We start from the raw sequence: 16,549 nt of genomic DNA, 5'->3' as shown, positions 1-16,549 counted from the left end.
TGGCTAATCCAAAATCGCGAAGTAGCCCTGTAATCAACCTCTACCACAATTTTTTTTTTTTTTTCACTTTAAATTTCAATTCACCTAAACAAGCATGCAACATACCGATAGCAATAATTAGTTTTGTTTTTTAAGGAAAGACAAATTATTAACAATCAAAAGAGTACAACTTACCAGTCAGACATCATATTAAGGAAAAGAATGCAATACCAATGCTTTTAAAAGTTTGCCTTCCAAAAATCCCTTTTTGAACTTTCATTTTCAGGACATGCTTTTACTCCATGATGTTAACATTATTCCTACACCAGATATCTCAAGGCTAACCCAAGCCACTAGTTTAGACTTCGACACACCAAATGGTAGTAAAAAGTGGAGAATGAAATCGGGAAGGGAAGCAACTTGGGTTTATATATACAGATGAGCCAAGCCCCAAGCAGCATAATCGTCAAAAACATAATTGCTGCACCAAACATTTAAAAAGTGCAAATGTGAAACAGAAGCTAAGTTAATGATCAAGTCAGCGTGTAATGCTTTCTCAATTCTTTGTTGTGCTGGAGATAAAGAAACCACACAAGATCCTTCTAAATCAGACGTCGACAGAACTGAAGAACTGACGGAAAAAGATCTGTAGTGAGAGGTAAAAGAAATAAATCATACCAGAACTGCAAACCCTGCCCCATGCAAGGACACCTGAGGATAATGTGATGAACCCACGGCAGACTGGTTCAGCCTTCCATCTGGTGTCGGCTGCTGTCTGTGAAAAATGTAGAAGCCATTAGCGTACCTATCTTATTATTGTCTCCCATCTTTAAGCAGAGTTATCTATTTTTCTCGCATTGTGGTTTAGGAATGTGGATCAAGAAGCAAGCAATAAAAAGAGGCTATCATTCATTTCATTTTTCATGCTCTCATAAGAATAAGGGAGATAGTGTCTAGAGCAGAAGGACATGCACATACAGAAACTCTCGAACCAAATTCCAAAACATTGAACTTGTCCATTTGTCCATCCAGGAAGAAATTCCCCTTCAGTATCTTGTAAGAGTGTCAATAGACTTATTTCTGCATTAATGTATATGCCTTTTTCTGCGTAACTCCAATAATTTCATTTTATTTTTGCTAGTTGAAAACTTAGTGTAGTGACTACAACATCAAAACACGTTATTCGATAGGAAAGGACCACAGCACACGATAGGTGAAAGCGAATAATAATGTCAGATCTAGAATTCTTAAAATGCTCCAAGTCACAGGCAAGTAGCTTAACAAAATTATAGAGGAGCATACAATTAACTCATCCTGATCTTTTAATCAATTTTTTTGTGCACAGCAGTTTGTGTCCAGTTTGGATATGTTAATATCTAAAAATTATACCATTATATATTGCACTATAGCACAGCCCAAAATTCAAAACAACTTTAAACGGAATCAACTAGGTCAAATCCAACTGAAAGATACTGAAAGCTCTTGCAAGGTTTACCTTACAACATTTTGAGCGGGAAAAAAAGGAACAGCTCAGGCATTATTAGCTACATTCCAGACAATAAAAATGCAAAAAAATGTATTGCGAAATTTTATGCTTATGTATGTTGGGGATTGTATCATTTCCATTTATCAGTTTGTGTTAAAATACTTAGCCAGAAGCAACTTGAACTATATCACCTTGAGTTTGGGAACTATATCAAATGGTTCTAACATTGAAAAATAGAAGTACATATCAACCAAATACATGCAATCATGAAAACTTGGCTTATGTCCAGCAAATAATAGTCTTGTTTAGATATGGAAGTTACCTTATATCACAGACCTTAGAAATCACACATGCGAGAAGCAGTCCCTCATACAGGCTGGTGTGATCATAGAAATGCTACATAAAATCATGGTTCCTAGAGAACCTAGCCCGACAGTTGGCACACATAACCATTGAGCTTCTCTGCTCCCCAATGTTGATAGCCTCATGATAAAACTTATTTCCGCACCAGGAACACTAGGTAGGGACCTGATGTCTGCCAGCTACCTTGGGCAACAGTGGCAAAGCTTCCTTTCCAAGCCAATCAGAGGAATCAAACTTTAGTACCATCTCTGAATCAAATGACGATACCTTGGAGTCTCCTGAATGGGAACTTGGTTGAGCAGTCAGAAAATTATATTCCACATGTTCTATGCTATCTGATCTCAGCCCTTCAAAACCTGATACGCTGTGGCACTTCCCACTAATGTTGAACAGTTCACTTTCAACCTGTCCATTACAACAAAATTGCAAATGTTAAATTCCTTTTAAGCAATTTGTTTTCAGCATTTGTTTACTTATTTATTTAAAAGTTAAACTTAGTAGTCAAAAATAAGATCAGCTATTAGGTTTCTATGAGGAAGTAGAAGGTCTACCATCAGCAATGACTTTACTTCCCCTAAGTTAAAGTACAATATCCCACATCTTGAACAACTGGCAATCTAAGCATAACAAACAATCCTTGACATTTATAACATACTGTTTTGCCAAGTATACTACAGTTTCATGCTTTTCTGCGTTATATCATAGTTTATAAGAGTGCTCATGTCTGTACCTTATGTGACATCAGGTCGAATGTTGGGTAATAACCAGATGATTGCAACAATTGAGATGAAGTATCGGCCAAGCCACTCGGCAGGACATTTCCTTCGTCACTTTTCCATGTGAGTCCAGTCAGGAAATCCTCAGTAGGTTGGGCATGGTTGTTATAACCAATCATTATTTCATTATTCCTTGCTTTTCCAAAATCCTCTAACCTGGATCCATCATGAGCAGTGCCTGCATAAACCATGTTCAAATTATTTGCAACCTGTGTTTGCTTACTACAAGATACACAGAATAAATCCTCAAAAGCACCTTTAGTTTGCTTTGGTTCATGAACAGCACCACCGCTATTACCAGGTACATTCCTTTTATCAGCAAATTTCTTCCCCTTCCCAGAAAAGAGTGAAGAATAACTTTCCCGCCAAATGCCTGTCAGAGCAAATGTGCCTATTCTGGCATGAGCATTGTCAGTCAAGGAGCTTTCCACTTTGTGTTTGGGCTCCTCCATCGCAATGAAAGAAAATTTATTCATTCTAGTTTCAAAGTTACTGTTTTGCTGATAAGCATATTGTTCATGTACACTTCTCTGATACCCTTTATCCTGTCTACGCTCCTCGAGCGTGCAAGTAAATGTTGAAGGAATGAAAGGATGATCTTTAGTCCTTTTATGCTTGACAGTAGCCAGGATGTTAGCATCCAATCCAACGTCACAGCTGTCCACACCTTGAATTAGTCTTCTAGACTTTTGGGCTTCATCAAGTTCAGACAACTCAAATGTCCAGCTAGAGACCTTAAATGCATTATTGTTAGAAGGAAAGATTTGCTCGCTTCCATGTAAAGTAAGCAAGGCATCTTCTCTGACCTCTTGTGATGGTTTCTTTATTTGGAGATTGCTTTTAAAACCAATAGTAGAGTCATTATTCCGAGATTCATTGACCACAATAGATTCTGGATCATCCAAAGTGCCGGTAGAGACAAGAATGAAATTATTGTTGATGAAACATGTTTTATCATCTTTAGATGAAGTTAAACCACGTCCAGAACCTCTTTTCTGTGTAGAATCTATTGTAACAGAAGGCCCTTTCACATGATCTACTAGATTACCGCTTTGTTTGTTGCTGGCAAGAATGACTGAACAACCTTCACCACAATTTTCCTGCTCAACATCAATTGTGACATTACCCAGCCCTGTATGAGTATTGGCACAACCAGCTTTTGGATATTCCCTGTAACTTTATCCTTCCAATCAGTTCCCATCCGTTTTGTAAAGCTAGTAAAATGTCTATCCTCAATATCTTCATCACTAAACATATTTCCCCTAGCATTTGGAGCAAGTAAACTGGTGTTTGAAGCCATCTCTCTCTTCTTCCCCTCCATTGAGTTAATGGCAAATTGAATATCTGTTTTATCTGAAGATTCAGAAATCCCCTTTTTGTCAGCAGTAAACAAGACTTTTTCAAAACCCAAACAAACATTAAGATCAGACACAGCAGCAGTATCAGTGACCTCCCCTTTGTTATCATTTATGGTACAAAATTTATTTTGTTTATCACAGTTTTTGTCAGCTAACGTTTTTTCATTCATGTTAACCTTATCCTGTTCATCATGAAACAACAAATTGCATTCACTCGCATCATTATAAGGAAATCCAAGCCTTATTTCATTGTTGCCAGGGGAATTGAAAGGCTAAATGCTGTTTTGCACGGTTAACACTTCAACTGAACCTTCAACTTTCTTCATATTGTTCTTCGTGTGGATCACAAGATGCCTATCATAGCAATTCCTTTCTTCAAACAGTTCATGACAAAACTGGCACTCATATTTTTTGTTTTTGATTACCACCTGCTCATTAGTTAAGGTTCCATGTCCAGAACTCTTTGATGTCCCCTGGTGAGATGATAACAGGTGGCATGTAAAATCATCTTGCTGATTAAAAGTCACACTGCATTTGTGGCATTTTATTGTTTCAGCTCTCTGGGCTTCCCTTGGACTCCCCATTCTTATTAAGGGAGCTCACTTCTCATGTCCAGAAGATATACATGTAATCGGCAACTGGGGACAGCATTTAACATTCTGGTCATCAATGAGTATAATCAAGTGGAGATGAAGTGCACACGATAAATACAAACACAATCGGGTAACTTACACTTCTAGATGTTGATTTGACACCTAAACCAATGCCACAATCAGGGTGACTCGAAGTTTCCAGGCTTGAATCTTTAAGTCCACCAAAGGAGAGCAAGTATGAAGAAACCTCCTTGCAGGAAACAAACTGTTGCCCATTAGGGCTGGACAGTACCAAATTAGGGAATAAAGTGTAACAATGACACAACCAACAAAGTTTTAAAAAATGAAAAATAAACATCAAAATCAATAAATTTCTAGAATCCCACCTCCCTCCAATCACTATCTGTTTTCTTTCTTTTTTTTTTTTTGGTTTAGGAAAGGGGGGGGAGGGGGGCAGAACTGCACTAAAGAAATGTAGCAATGGGAAAATTTTCAAAATCCAACATGTAATGAAATAACAGCTAAACTATTAAAAATAAACAAACTACAGAAAATGAACATTTCAACATTAATATAATACAAGTTAAAAACGTCAAAGGCATAATCTAATTTATCCGAAGCAACACATAATTCCAATGACTGGAGTCCAACTTTTACTAGTTCCTTTTTGGTTAATAAATTTCCAAGTGCTCTAAAATCCCTCTTACCAGGTTTGGATGTATTCAACAGAGTAAGCAAAATATATCATACTTTGTGTTGTACAAAATTTGATAAAACTTCGACATTTCAGAGCAGAGACTCTAGAATATTCTCTACAACAGAAACAAAAGAAAGAAAATTAAAAAAAAAAAAAAAAAAAAGAAGAAGCAGGAGAGAACCAACATCAGATATAGGCATACTGTGATTCATGCAGAATATTATATATATATATATATATATATAATATTTCACGCAAAGTAAACAGCACCGGTATAAAATCTGCACATTATCACCAACAAGAATATTAAAATGAAAATATATATATATATATATATAAATCATAATGGAAAACCTTATATATCGGCTACAAGCTAACCAAAAATGTTCGGCTCTCCTCTTCACAAAGAGCATAAGCTTCCACCCTTTTCCCCTTCTAAACCCCCCATAAACTCATACAATTCCGCCTCTGTCCCCAACCCCTCCGTTCTCCTCCTCAACTCCTCTTCAATTCCCAAAATCGCCTCCACATTCCCCAATGCTGCCCTCTCAATTTCGCTCTCAACTTTCTTTTCCTCGTTCCCAATCACTCTACTTTGACTCTCCTCCCTTCGTGGCCGCCCTCTCCTACTCTTCCCTTCACTACAACTGCTAATATTACCGGCATTCGCCATCTCTTTTACCCTATCAAAGGCTGCCGCTTCTTTATATTCCTCTATTATAAAACTTTCGCTCTCGATCAGCCAATTATCCTTCTCGTCCTTCCTAGGCTTCCCTCGCTTCCTTTTTCTTACACTACCAACGACAATGTCGACCGGAATATTCTGCAAAACCGAATTTGCTTTTGGATATTCGATTTGAACCGGCGCAAGATCCTTATCATCGTACGGTTCGTTTTCGTTGGTATTAGCAATCAGCGAATCATCGATGTTGAAAATTGATTTTAGTAGATAGACGATGTTAGAGCTTTCTTCGTCGAGAGGTTCGGGGTTTAGGTGTAGAGGACGAGAAGAGCAGGGTTTGGCGGAAGGAGAGGAATGGTGGTGGAGTAGATGGCAGCGGGGGGCAGCGAGGCGGAGGTGCGAGATGGTTTGTTTGCGGCTACCGGCGGATTCGTTGAAAACGGAACGGTCAAATTTGGGTGTGAATAGTTCGGTTTCGGCATTGGAAGGGGAAGGAGAGGAGTACAAAGAGAGGGAAAGGAGTTCGGGTTGGGAGATGAGTCGGAGTTCTACGACGGGAATAGATTCAACGTGGAGATGGTTATGATGGTGATGACGGTGGTCGACGGTGGCGGCGGCCATTGAAAAGAGTGAAAAACACGATGGGGAAAGGGCGGAAGAGTTCCGGATGTAACGCTCTGATGTAAAGATGGGGATTTGATTTTGTTACTCGCAGGAGTTGTGTTTTTCAATACAACTTGACTGACCCAGTGTTGCCACATCAATATAAAAGGAGACAAACGGGCTGGTTTGGATCTAACCGGCTTTACACAGGAAATACCAAGCCCAACCCTTGCCTTGCTTTAACTTGGGTAGATTCAATCGTTACCAAATGCTGTTAGTTTGGGTTCATTTTTGGGCTTTAGTTTAAATAAATGTGGGAAGTTCATTCCCACTTTGTTCTTGCATATGTAAATTAAATCATTAATTAAAAAAAATGGAAGATTCATATGCCAAATTTGTGTACTACAGATAAATTTTGAAAATTAATGATAAAACTATAAGCTTAAATTATTGAAATAGGATTTAATTTTGATTATTCATAGCCCGATGTTTTGTATATTGTATCATATAAAATATTAAAATTTATGCATTTATATTATATTTTATAAAAAAAATTATGTGTCATAATTCATGTTATATAAAAATATAAAATTTATTTTTTTATCTTATTAAATTTATATATAATTATTACTAAAATTTTAAATTATATTTTTTATATCATATTTATATTATATCTTCATATCATATTTTAAAATTTTAAATTTATTGATTAATTTTTTAATTATTAAAAAATATTATAAATATATTTATTATTATTATAAAATCTCTGAGTTAAAGTCGATAGTAAATTACGAATAAACAATATTTTTTATTTTTTCTCTTTGATATTTAAATAACTTTAGTTTTTTTTTTTTTGGAGAAAAAACCCTATCATTATCCAATTCCTTTACTCATTTTTTTCTGCCTTTTATTTTGGCACAATTATTCATGGCTCTTCTTCTAAAAAAAAAAAAAAAATCATGGCTCTTGCCTTGGGCGTTCTGAACTGCTACACCCCATTTCTTTTGTGCCAATGCACTTGAAATCTAATATATTATTTTATTAGTTATTATTATTTATATAAAACAATTCTTTTTAAGTTGTTTTGACCACGGGTCCTTTGTTTGTTAAGTTATTTTTTTAGTTACTATTAAAATATTAACTTAAAATTTTTTAAGGATAAAAAATAATAAAAATGAAAAAAATAGTAAAATGGTAAAATTAAAAACCATTTCTAAAAAAAAACAATCCACAACAAAAATCTCATAAAAAAAAAAACGATGTCAGCAAAATCTTAAAATATTCTACAATTAAAAAAAATTCAGTCCAAGATAACAAAGGATAAGAAAAAATAATCAAAAAAAATATTAAATTATAAAAGATAAAGAAACAAACGAATTAAACGACAAAAAGATGATTTGTACTTTTTTTTTCAGAAATATGGATAGAAAAGTCTTGGAGTTTGCAATCAATAATTTGTATTGTCAATTGAAGAGAAGATTGACTCCAATATCCAAATCCCAGCTATATTTTCAATTTTTCCTGTCAATTCCTGATGTTACTGAAGAATATTTTGACCCTTCCCCTTTTCAAATATCTAAAACTAGGCTAAATCCTATCATACTGGACTAGCCCAAATCCAATTAAAAAAAAAATGAATAGATTCTTGAAAGACATCTTACCACCAGGAACAGGTGAAAAATGAATTTGGCAATAATTGAAATGTCCTGAAAGCCTGAAAATTCCAGGAACATAGCCAACTCGTGGTTGCTTTGGTAAGTGAGCAGCGGCCACAGCAATCATAATTTAATTATTATATTCATCCTTCTTTTTTATGGTAATTTTTTAATTTAATATTAATAAAATTTTGAATTTTATTGATTGAAATTCAAATTTTAATATTTTATTAATATTTCGTATAATTATTGATAAAAATTCAACATTTGATTAATAAATTTTATAATTATTAAAAAATTTAATGCAAAAAATATAATTTAAAAATAATAAAATTATTATTGGTGTCAAACTCCGATACAAAAGTATTCTTATTAATACAAAGAAGGTTAGAGGAAAATGTAATGGATTTTTTTGCGTTTGAATTTTAACACGTAAGTCAATAAAAGAGTTGAAAAGAAATAAAAATAAATAAATAGGATCAACTTAATTTTATAATGTCTCAATCTTTATATTTATATATAAGTTGAGATGATCACAAATGGATAATTAGGATAAAGCCAACTTGAGTTGGTATTGATTATATCGGGTCTACTTAATATGTAAGGTTTGTTGAAGGTTTTAAGAAAAAAAAATTATTATAATTTTTTTATCATCAAATATTTCTAATAATTTTGAATACTAAAATTTAAATTTATAATTTATTTAATGCTATTGATTAAAAAAATATTACAAGAATCAATTTAATTATGCTCTAAATTAAAGTAAATATGCTTTTTATGCTGATTTAGTGGCTTACAAAATTTGCGTAATTTTAGAGATTGAGGAATATAGAAAAAAGAATATAATAAAAAGGGGAGAGACGTCAGTGGTGACTTAAGAAAGTGGGAGGCAAATAAAGACAGAGAAATGGAGGCAAAATGCACGGCCAGGGGTACGACACACTTGGTAGGAGAAATCTAGGAAAGCCGCTAAAGCCAAAAGCAACCAAACCAAAGCAGCAAAGACAGAGACTCCTATGAAATGAAATTCTTAACCGTACGTCCTAACATCAAATCCCGTACGACAGAACCGCTAACTCCATATAATTCACATTCAGGAGCAACACTTTTATATGACAACAAACCCTTCTTTTCCCATATCAAAATATCACCAACAAATCGAACGGTGGAGATCATTTTTTAATGAAAAAGTCCCTATATCAATCAAGGAAATAGGTGGGGACAGGATAATCAGAAGCGTGTGGCATGGAGGATTTGTATACCCCACGGTAAAAATTCTCCTATAAGTCCTAAGTGGGGAGAAATCAAAGTTGAAATTATGTTGCCTTTGTTTATTCTTTTAGGTTGAGGACAGATTCCATTCCACCGAGTATGATGCGCGTATGTCGTTTTACTACTTACTCTTCTTTTTAAATCTCTACCTATTTCCAGTGTCTTCGTTCCAGGCTCCAGCCTTGCAATTTGCATCCTGCACCACATCTAACAGTCACCGCCTGTACCTTTCTCTCAAATATCTGCTGCTACCTTTATAAGATCAAAGAATAGTTGTTTGATCAACAACCTGGCGAACTTCGGCTTCAAGAGGTTAGTTTCTACTTCCAATCTGTTTTGTTCTTATCTTCGTTGTAACTTTAACTTAAATTCAAGACCCAGGTTTTTGCTGAGAATCTGAGAGAAGATTTGTCTTTGGTTGTTGAATTTATTTCTTTGCAATGGGGTTAATTTGATTTAACTAGTTTGTTGTGAAAGAGAGAGGGTTGATGCACAATAATAATGATAACTTGGAAAATGTTTTCTGTGGGATTCCCTCGTTTGTTAGGAAAAAAGACATTAGAGTACTAGCTTTTCTTTAATGGGGTTTTGGGACTATCCAATAATATGGGCAGATATTTTTCCTCAAATAAGTGTGAAAACTACTTTACATTTAATGAGCTCTGGAGTTTTGTTCACTGTTTTGCCCCGTTCGTGTGAATAAACAGGAGAGGTTTTAAAGAAGGATTTGGTGAAGCTTCTGAAGAGAAGCTGGACGTACAACTCTGGCCGACAATCTAGTGAGACCTTCTCATGCCGGAAAAGGCATTGGCCCTTTCATTTCCGGTGTTCATTCACCTTTTGTTTGCACACGATCATTGGTTTGGCGCCTTCCTATTGATTATGGCTAACTTTTGATCAATCATTCTCTGATGTGATGATTGCAACTCAAATTTCACTCTTAAAGCTTAATTAAGATGTGGGCATCAATAGGCTAAGTTCAAGAAGAGGAACAAGATAAAGAGGTGAAAAGCGAAAATAATCAGTGCATCCATTCAGGCTTCTTTGAGAGTTGGGATCATTCACCTTTGTCAAATGGTAAAATTCAATTGTTTCTCTTTATTGGCAGCGAAGAAAAAGAAAGATAAGGTGAGAAGGGTTTTAATTTACATAATAGTCGATTTTTTTTGTATCTAGTGATTTGCGGCTTCATCTCCTTCAATCTGTTCATTTGTAGGGGGACGATGCTTCTTCAAAAGCTGGTGAACAAAAGAAAGGGGTTAGAGCCCTCCAAATTAAGCTCGAACACCCGATGCAGCCTTTTGAGAGTGATGAATTGAAATCAACAACTTTTACTGTCCCTGTACCTGTTGGCTCTCAGGAGGATTCTCTTTGCAATGTTAAGGTAATCAGCCATGAGAGTCCTGTTGAATGTAAAGCAGCAGAGATAGCATATGAAGGGGAAGATGAGCATGAAGAGAATGCCTCAATTAAGAGAGAATTCTCCGACTTTGATCTCCAAGCCCATGTGGCCAATTCAGGTGAAGAAGAATTTGATTTCAGAATCAAAAGGGTTGCTTCTTCAAATTCATTTGAAACTGAAGCAAAGGAAGAGTTTATCTGCCAAGAAGAAAAAGATGCTGAAAAGGATGTTGATAAGATTCAAAGTGGACATATTAGTGATCCAGGGGTCGGGAGGGCTGAGTTCTGGGCTTCACCAAAGCTTAAGCGCTCTTGCTCTAATTTGGAGACAAGGAATGTGCTAAGAAGAGTAGCTGATCAGTTGCCTCCTTCTAAGTCTCAGTCCTTTGAAGAATTGCAGGAGTTATCTGCAAGAGTAAGGGACGATTTTAATCCAGGCAGTCCTGCTTCAGAAATGACTCGTTACAGTGCTGACAAAGTGATGTTGAAAAAACATTCTTCCAGTCAAGTTCTGCCTTCCAGAAGCAGAAGGTTATGGTGGAAATTGTTCCTATGGAGCCACCGGAACTTGCACAAATATTGGACAACAAAACCACAGCCTCTTCCTGTCAATGTTACTGTGAACCAGCAAGGTGGTTACTCTTCAGATACAATTGAGCCATATCGAGCAATGAAACTGAGCAAGATGGAATCACCTGCATCATTTAGTGAAGAGTCCTTGAACAAAGACTTCATGCGCAACTGTGATGAAAATCAGAGCTGGAACGTTTTTAATCATAGAGTTTCTGGTTTATGGCCCCAGAACCAATGGGTTGCATTCCCTACTCCGTCATCATCATCCTTAACAAGAGTAGATGAATGGGTGAGAGATCTTGAAACCCAAATCAAACATCGTGCTGATGATGTGAATGGTGAAGAGGGCATAACCTTTCCACCTTCTCCAGGCACTGGTAAATCACCAGCAAGAAGCACAGCCTACTTGACTCGCCGTTCAGATATCAATCTGCCTGATGAAATTTTACATGCAAATAGTGTCATTCAGACGCTCAATTCTTCCTCAACTGTTGCTCACATTGCAGGAATAGGTTTGAAAGCAATTCCAATCATCTCAGGTTACTCCAGCCTTCGGTCTGTCAACTTGTCAAACAACTTTATAGGTATGTTCTAAAAAAGAGTTACTGATTGTTGAAGATGACAATTAGTTTGAACTCAGATATATGACTATGATTCTTGCATTCTTGGCAGCCCATATTACTCCAGGATCACTGCCAAAGGGTCTTCACACGCTCAACTTGTCAAGAAACAAGATCAATACCATTGAAGGTCTTAGAGAATTAACTCGGTTGCGAGTAGTTGACCTCAGTTATAATCGCATCGCTCGAATTGGACATGGTAATTAAATTAGTGAACCTGCTTCCGAATTTTTGATAAAAATATTTTTCTAGATTTTCCGTAGACATTCTCCTTGCATAAATTAGATGCAATTCTAAAAGTGCATTGTGGTTTTTTATGATGTCAGGGTTGTCAAACTGCACATTGATCAAAGAACTGTACCTTGCTGGGAACAAAATAAGTGATGCCGAAGGGCTACATAGGCTTTTGAAGTTGACAGTATTAGACCTGAGCTTCAACAAGATAACAACAACAAAAGCACTGGGCCAGCTTGTTGCTAACTACAACTCATTGCAAGCATTAAACCTATTGGGAAATCCAGTTCACAGCAACATTAGTGATGACCAGCTGCGCAAGGCAGTTTGTAGCTTACTCCCTAAGCTTAGATACCTGAACAAGGAAACCATGAAACCACAAAGAGCGCGGGAAGTGCTCACGGATGATGTTGCCAAAGCTGCCCTAGGGAGAGGCAGTTGGAGCTCTCGAAGAAAAGCAGCAAAAAGAGCAAGCCAAGGTGGATCGACGTCCTCCAATGTGCACAGAAGCAGTACGGGCAGAAGAAACAAGAATAAATGAAAAAGCTTTATCTGTGAAGTCGCCTGCACATGAATCTTCATCCCGTTAGATATTTTACCAGTAATTTACCTGGAGAATTCAAGGGACCCTAACGACTGGTTGCTATGTAGACATCTCTATTCCCCCTCGTCATGTTGGGGTTGTTTTTGGTAATTTGATTTGAGTTTGTGTGGTGTAATCAAGTGTTACTGCATGAACTTTTGATTTCTATTTTGCTCAACTTGACAGGAACAGTTAGATGTTTTGCATTTAGGCATGGTAAGTAAATCAGTCAATATAAAGATTATTAGCATGAAAACTGAGTGTTTACCATGTCCTGTTTTCAGTCCTATGCTTTATCAAGGGACGCTAAGCAGCTGAGCTCGCCACACATACCAATCTCACAAACAGCATATCAAAGCCAGAAATATACCATATCAAATAGGTTATTTAGGAAGTTGAAGACTGGGAAATGGATACATGTAAATTACAAGATAAACTCTCCCAAAGGTAGCTGAGCATAATGGGAGATAAAGTAGCAATAGAACTCTAATTGATTTTCATATAAAAATGTGTGATTTAGATATTAAAGTCATCTCACTTAAATTGTCTTTGCACACACAAAAGACAACTAGTTGAAGAGCTGCAATCTAGTGAAGCTTTTATATTGGACTGAACTAGAAACGGAGGCTATCACTGTAGGAAATGGAGACCATTTTTTTCCCCTTTGCACTTCACTTTTATGGATTACATAATTAAACCCTTCTATTGTACTAGAATTTAGTATCATTTGTTTACATGATCTCATATAAAATGAATGTAACTAAGATGAAAACTCTGAAGCAAATGTGCTATGGTTCACTTTTCACCAAGTTACTACAGGTCTATAGCATATTAATCAATAGCAACAGGGAAAATGATGTAAAGAGCGACAATAAATTTTCTTAGATAAAATGTTTAACAGTGTCTTAACCAATTTAATAGTGACATTAAAAAGGTAGGAGTTGTATCACATACACTACATTTCATTTTCTTTTCCCTCTAACAACAAGAAAAAAGAAAAGAACTGTTTGCTTAATTGATTAACTGTGGAGATTACTGCTACAGTTGGATATTAGTAAGTGCATGGAAGTATCAGCAACATGTAGAAAAGTACAGGAGGGTTCATTCTTGAAAAAGACCTGTAACTCCATCCACTCAGTATTCTGCTGTCAACTGCAATCTTGAAACTCATCCTTAGTTATGATCCAGAATAGAGGCCCTGATTTGACAGATGGAAACGAGCTCAACTCAAACGAAACCAGCATGTTTCATTCAGAGACTTCCACATGAAAGAAATTGGATTTTCCCAGTAAGACTCGGAATTTGGGCATGAATATGATATTTTCTGTCAAGGTTCAAAATTACGGAGTTAACTCAAAAATAAAAAATCTACACCACTCATTGAGAATTGTTTCCACTCACCTAGCAACCTATTAAAATTCAAATGCAATGCTCCTAACTTGACTCTAATGTTGAAAGAACAAGCATATTCTTCCCAATGTGAAGGATGCAGGACCGGAACCTCGCTTTTCATGATTCTGGCCAGTAAATCAAGGAAGGCCTAAAGACATTTTTTACATTATAATATGTCAGTTTAACCCCACGGTAGTTAAATGAAGCCGGTGAAAAACTATCAGCCAAATGGAGGCCCTTAATAGAATCCTTCTCATCATAAACACGGTGAATTTCAGGACATGCGAACAACACCACAAGGAAAGAAAACGTAGCCAGAAGAGATTGTGTATAGACGAAGCAAGAAATTAAGCTTCATAAACCACATACGATGTTTGTTACATAGCTCTTGAAGGGTTTGAGCATAAATTTGAAATCTAATTTTCAAAACTGACATAAGCCAAAAACATGGTTAGCAAACTATAAACGTTCCAACAAGATCATATATAAATCCAGCGGTAATTTTAACCACTACCACAGAAAACTTGATTTCTGATATATCTTTTCATGTTATCATTGATCATGACTATCATGATCATTTGAACTGTTGAATTCAATCGACTCGAGCTTGGAGCTGCTATGCATCTTTAATTATATCCAACGCCAGGGAAGCATCACAAAGTTATTTTGATCACGAGATTAACAAAAAAGAACAGTGCAGCATATTGAAAATAATTAATCTTTAATACCTTACATAAGTACAATGCACCATTCATCTTGATCCTAAAACTCTCTGCCCCTCCTCCAGCAGCTTTCCCAAGCCCATTTTGACTCTCTTAATTAGTAACTCAATCCACATGATTAATCATTAAACAATGTCAATCACCTTTTAATTTCACCCCAAATCCAGACCTCGATTCCTCTTCTTTTACTTGAGCGAACTTATAAAGCTTTTCGTTGAAAACCACCTGTGGATCCTTATCAATTAAATTCCCATTCTCATCGTACCCATCTTTCAAAAACACTGCCCGGTTCGTCTCCATGCCTGCCAAATAAAAAGTCCAAGGCTGTCTCTACTCTCTTCAGCGTGTCGTAAGTCTGCCTAGTCAAACTAAACTCTTCCTTAAACTCCAGTAAATGATGTATCAAAGCTCTCTTCTACAAAGCTAAGCTCAAAAATTCATATAATTCCGACCCTATAATTTTCCGCTTCCAAACTCCACAAATCCAACTTCAACCCATCAGAATAAGGCGAAACCAACAGTAATGTGTTTAACAAGTTGAGTTTCTTGACATCATTTTCCTCAATCCCAAATCTTTCCCATACTTAACTGGAAACTTGAAAGCTTTCTTCACGTTATCTTCAATCACTAAAAACTCCCTCTCCAATGCACTTACAGCCAAACTAGTATCCCAATTTACTAACTCAAAACACAAGGCGAAAATAATCAGGCTACTTCCCTATTTTGTCCCTGAATCTTCTGGAATTCCAAATATAAGCCCTTTCTGATAAAGCTTGCTTAAATGAATCCGTTTATTTTTCGATATCATCAACAATTTACGGGTTTTCGTGACTCGATCTTGTTCCATGGTTTCCATGATTGATTGCTCCTCGAGGACTAATTGATCCATCAAATCAGTGAACCCGAGCCAAATTTTTGTGTCGGAGTGGCTGTAGGTGGTGAAGAGCAGCGGTTAGCGGGCAATGGATCGGGCTAATTTGCGGCCGCGAGAGAATCCGAGTTCGCGATGGAGTTTGCCGGCGTCGTCGAGGCGGAGGATTTTTTCGGGTTGTTTGGAAAGATATTCTTTGGTTTTCGAAAGGAACCGGAAGGTAGCGTCGCGGTCGAGGATGGATTCGAAGTGGAGGACTTTGTTGGAGTCGGGCGTGACGGATCGGGTGCGGGGAGAGTCGGGTTTGGGGCGCTTGGGTTTGTGTTTCTTGAGGGTTTTGGTTATGAGGAAAGAGGTGGAGAAGGAAGCCGGATTTGAGAATTAAGGATTAGGGTTTAAGAGGGGTTTTGTGAGGAAGAAGAAGCGCCAAGCCATGACGGTTAGGTTTAGATTGTGAATCTGACCAAAAAGTAGTCAATTCCGACCTGCCGGATTCGAACCAGCGACCTAAGGATGGCTAACAGGTTTTATCCCACTACAGTCCTCCGCTCTACCAACTGAGCTAAGGTCGGATGATACAATAGGCTGAGCCGTAGTTTTATAGTTAATTAAAGTCATTCATTCTATTTTTTATTACAATTTTTTGTATTAAAAGTTAATAAAATAAAGAATTGTATTGAATCTATTGG

The 16,549-nt window shown here is 36.6% G+C and overlaps 1 protein-coding gene, 1 non-coding gene and 2 pseudogenes across 5 annotated transcripts; 1 reads left to right on the top strand and 3 right to left on the bottom strand.

The window, feature by feature from the left end:
• Positions 1–189: 189 nt before the first annotated feature.
• LOC111291818 (uncharacterized) lies at positions 190–6,700 on the bottom strand (annotated as a pseudogene). The gene is made up of 5 exons (XR_016340874.1): positions 5,607–6,700; positions 4,695–4,836; positions 2,559–4,600; positions 1,788–2,233; positions 190–754 (listed from the first exon to the last, which is right to left on the bottom strand). The product of XR_016340874.1 is annotated as an uncharacterized LOC111291818 (transcript).
• A 2,930-nt stretch (positions 6,701–9,630) lies between these two features.
• Positions 9,631–13,131, top strand: LOC111291379 (uncharacterized). Of its 3 annotated transcripts, XM_022883196.2 has the most exons (6): positions 9,631–9,776; positions 10,172–10,592; positions 10,681–11,815; positions 11,945–12,022; positions 12,111–12,257; positions 12,385–13,131. In XM_022883196.2, exons 2-6 carry the CDS (start codon positions 10,539–10,541, stop codon positions 12,831–12,833), a joined length of 1,863 nt encoding a protein of 620 aa, XP_022738931.2. In that variant the 5' UTR covers positions 9,631–9,776; positions 10,172–10,538; the 3' UTR covers positions 12,834–13,131. The 3 variants fall into 3 exon arrangements, with proteins under 3 accessions (XP_022738931.2, XP_022738843.2, XP_022739007.2); XM_022883108.2 differs by having other exon boundaries at positions 10,681–12,022; XM_022883272.2 differs by lacking the exon at positions 10,172–10,592 and having other exon boundaries at positions 10,681–12,022.
• A 1,814-nt stretch (positions 13,132–14,945) lies between these two features.
• Positions 14,946–16,241, bottom strand: LOC111299745 (protein WHAT'S THIS FACTOR 1 homolog, chloroplastic-like; annotated as a pseudogene).
• A 98-nt stretch (positions 16,242–16,339) lies between these two features.
• On the bottom strand, positions 16,340–16,432 carry TRNAY-GUA (transfer RNA tyrosine (anticodon GUA)). The gene is made up of 2 exons: positions 16,396–16,432; positions 16,340–16,375 (listed from the first exon to the last, which is right to left on the bottom strand). It is a non-coding gene; the product is annotated as a tRNA-Tyr (tRNA).
• Between the last annotated feature and the right edge of the window lie 117 nt (positions 16,433–16,549).

The sequence above is a fragment of the Durio zibethinus genome, chromosome 3, assembly GCF_047325235.1.
Source record: "Durio zibethinus cultivar Kanyao isolate XHJ-2024 chromosome 3, ASM4732523v1, whole genome shotgun sequence".
NCBI classification, from domain to species: Eukaryota; Viridiplantae; Streptophyta; class Magnoliopsida; order Malvales; family Malvaceae; genus Durio; species Durio zibethinus.
The sequence above is the reverse complement of the archived record's forward strand: the minus strand, read 5'-3'. Positions and strand labels throughout refer to the sequence as shown.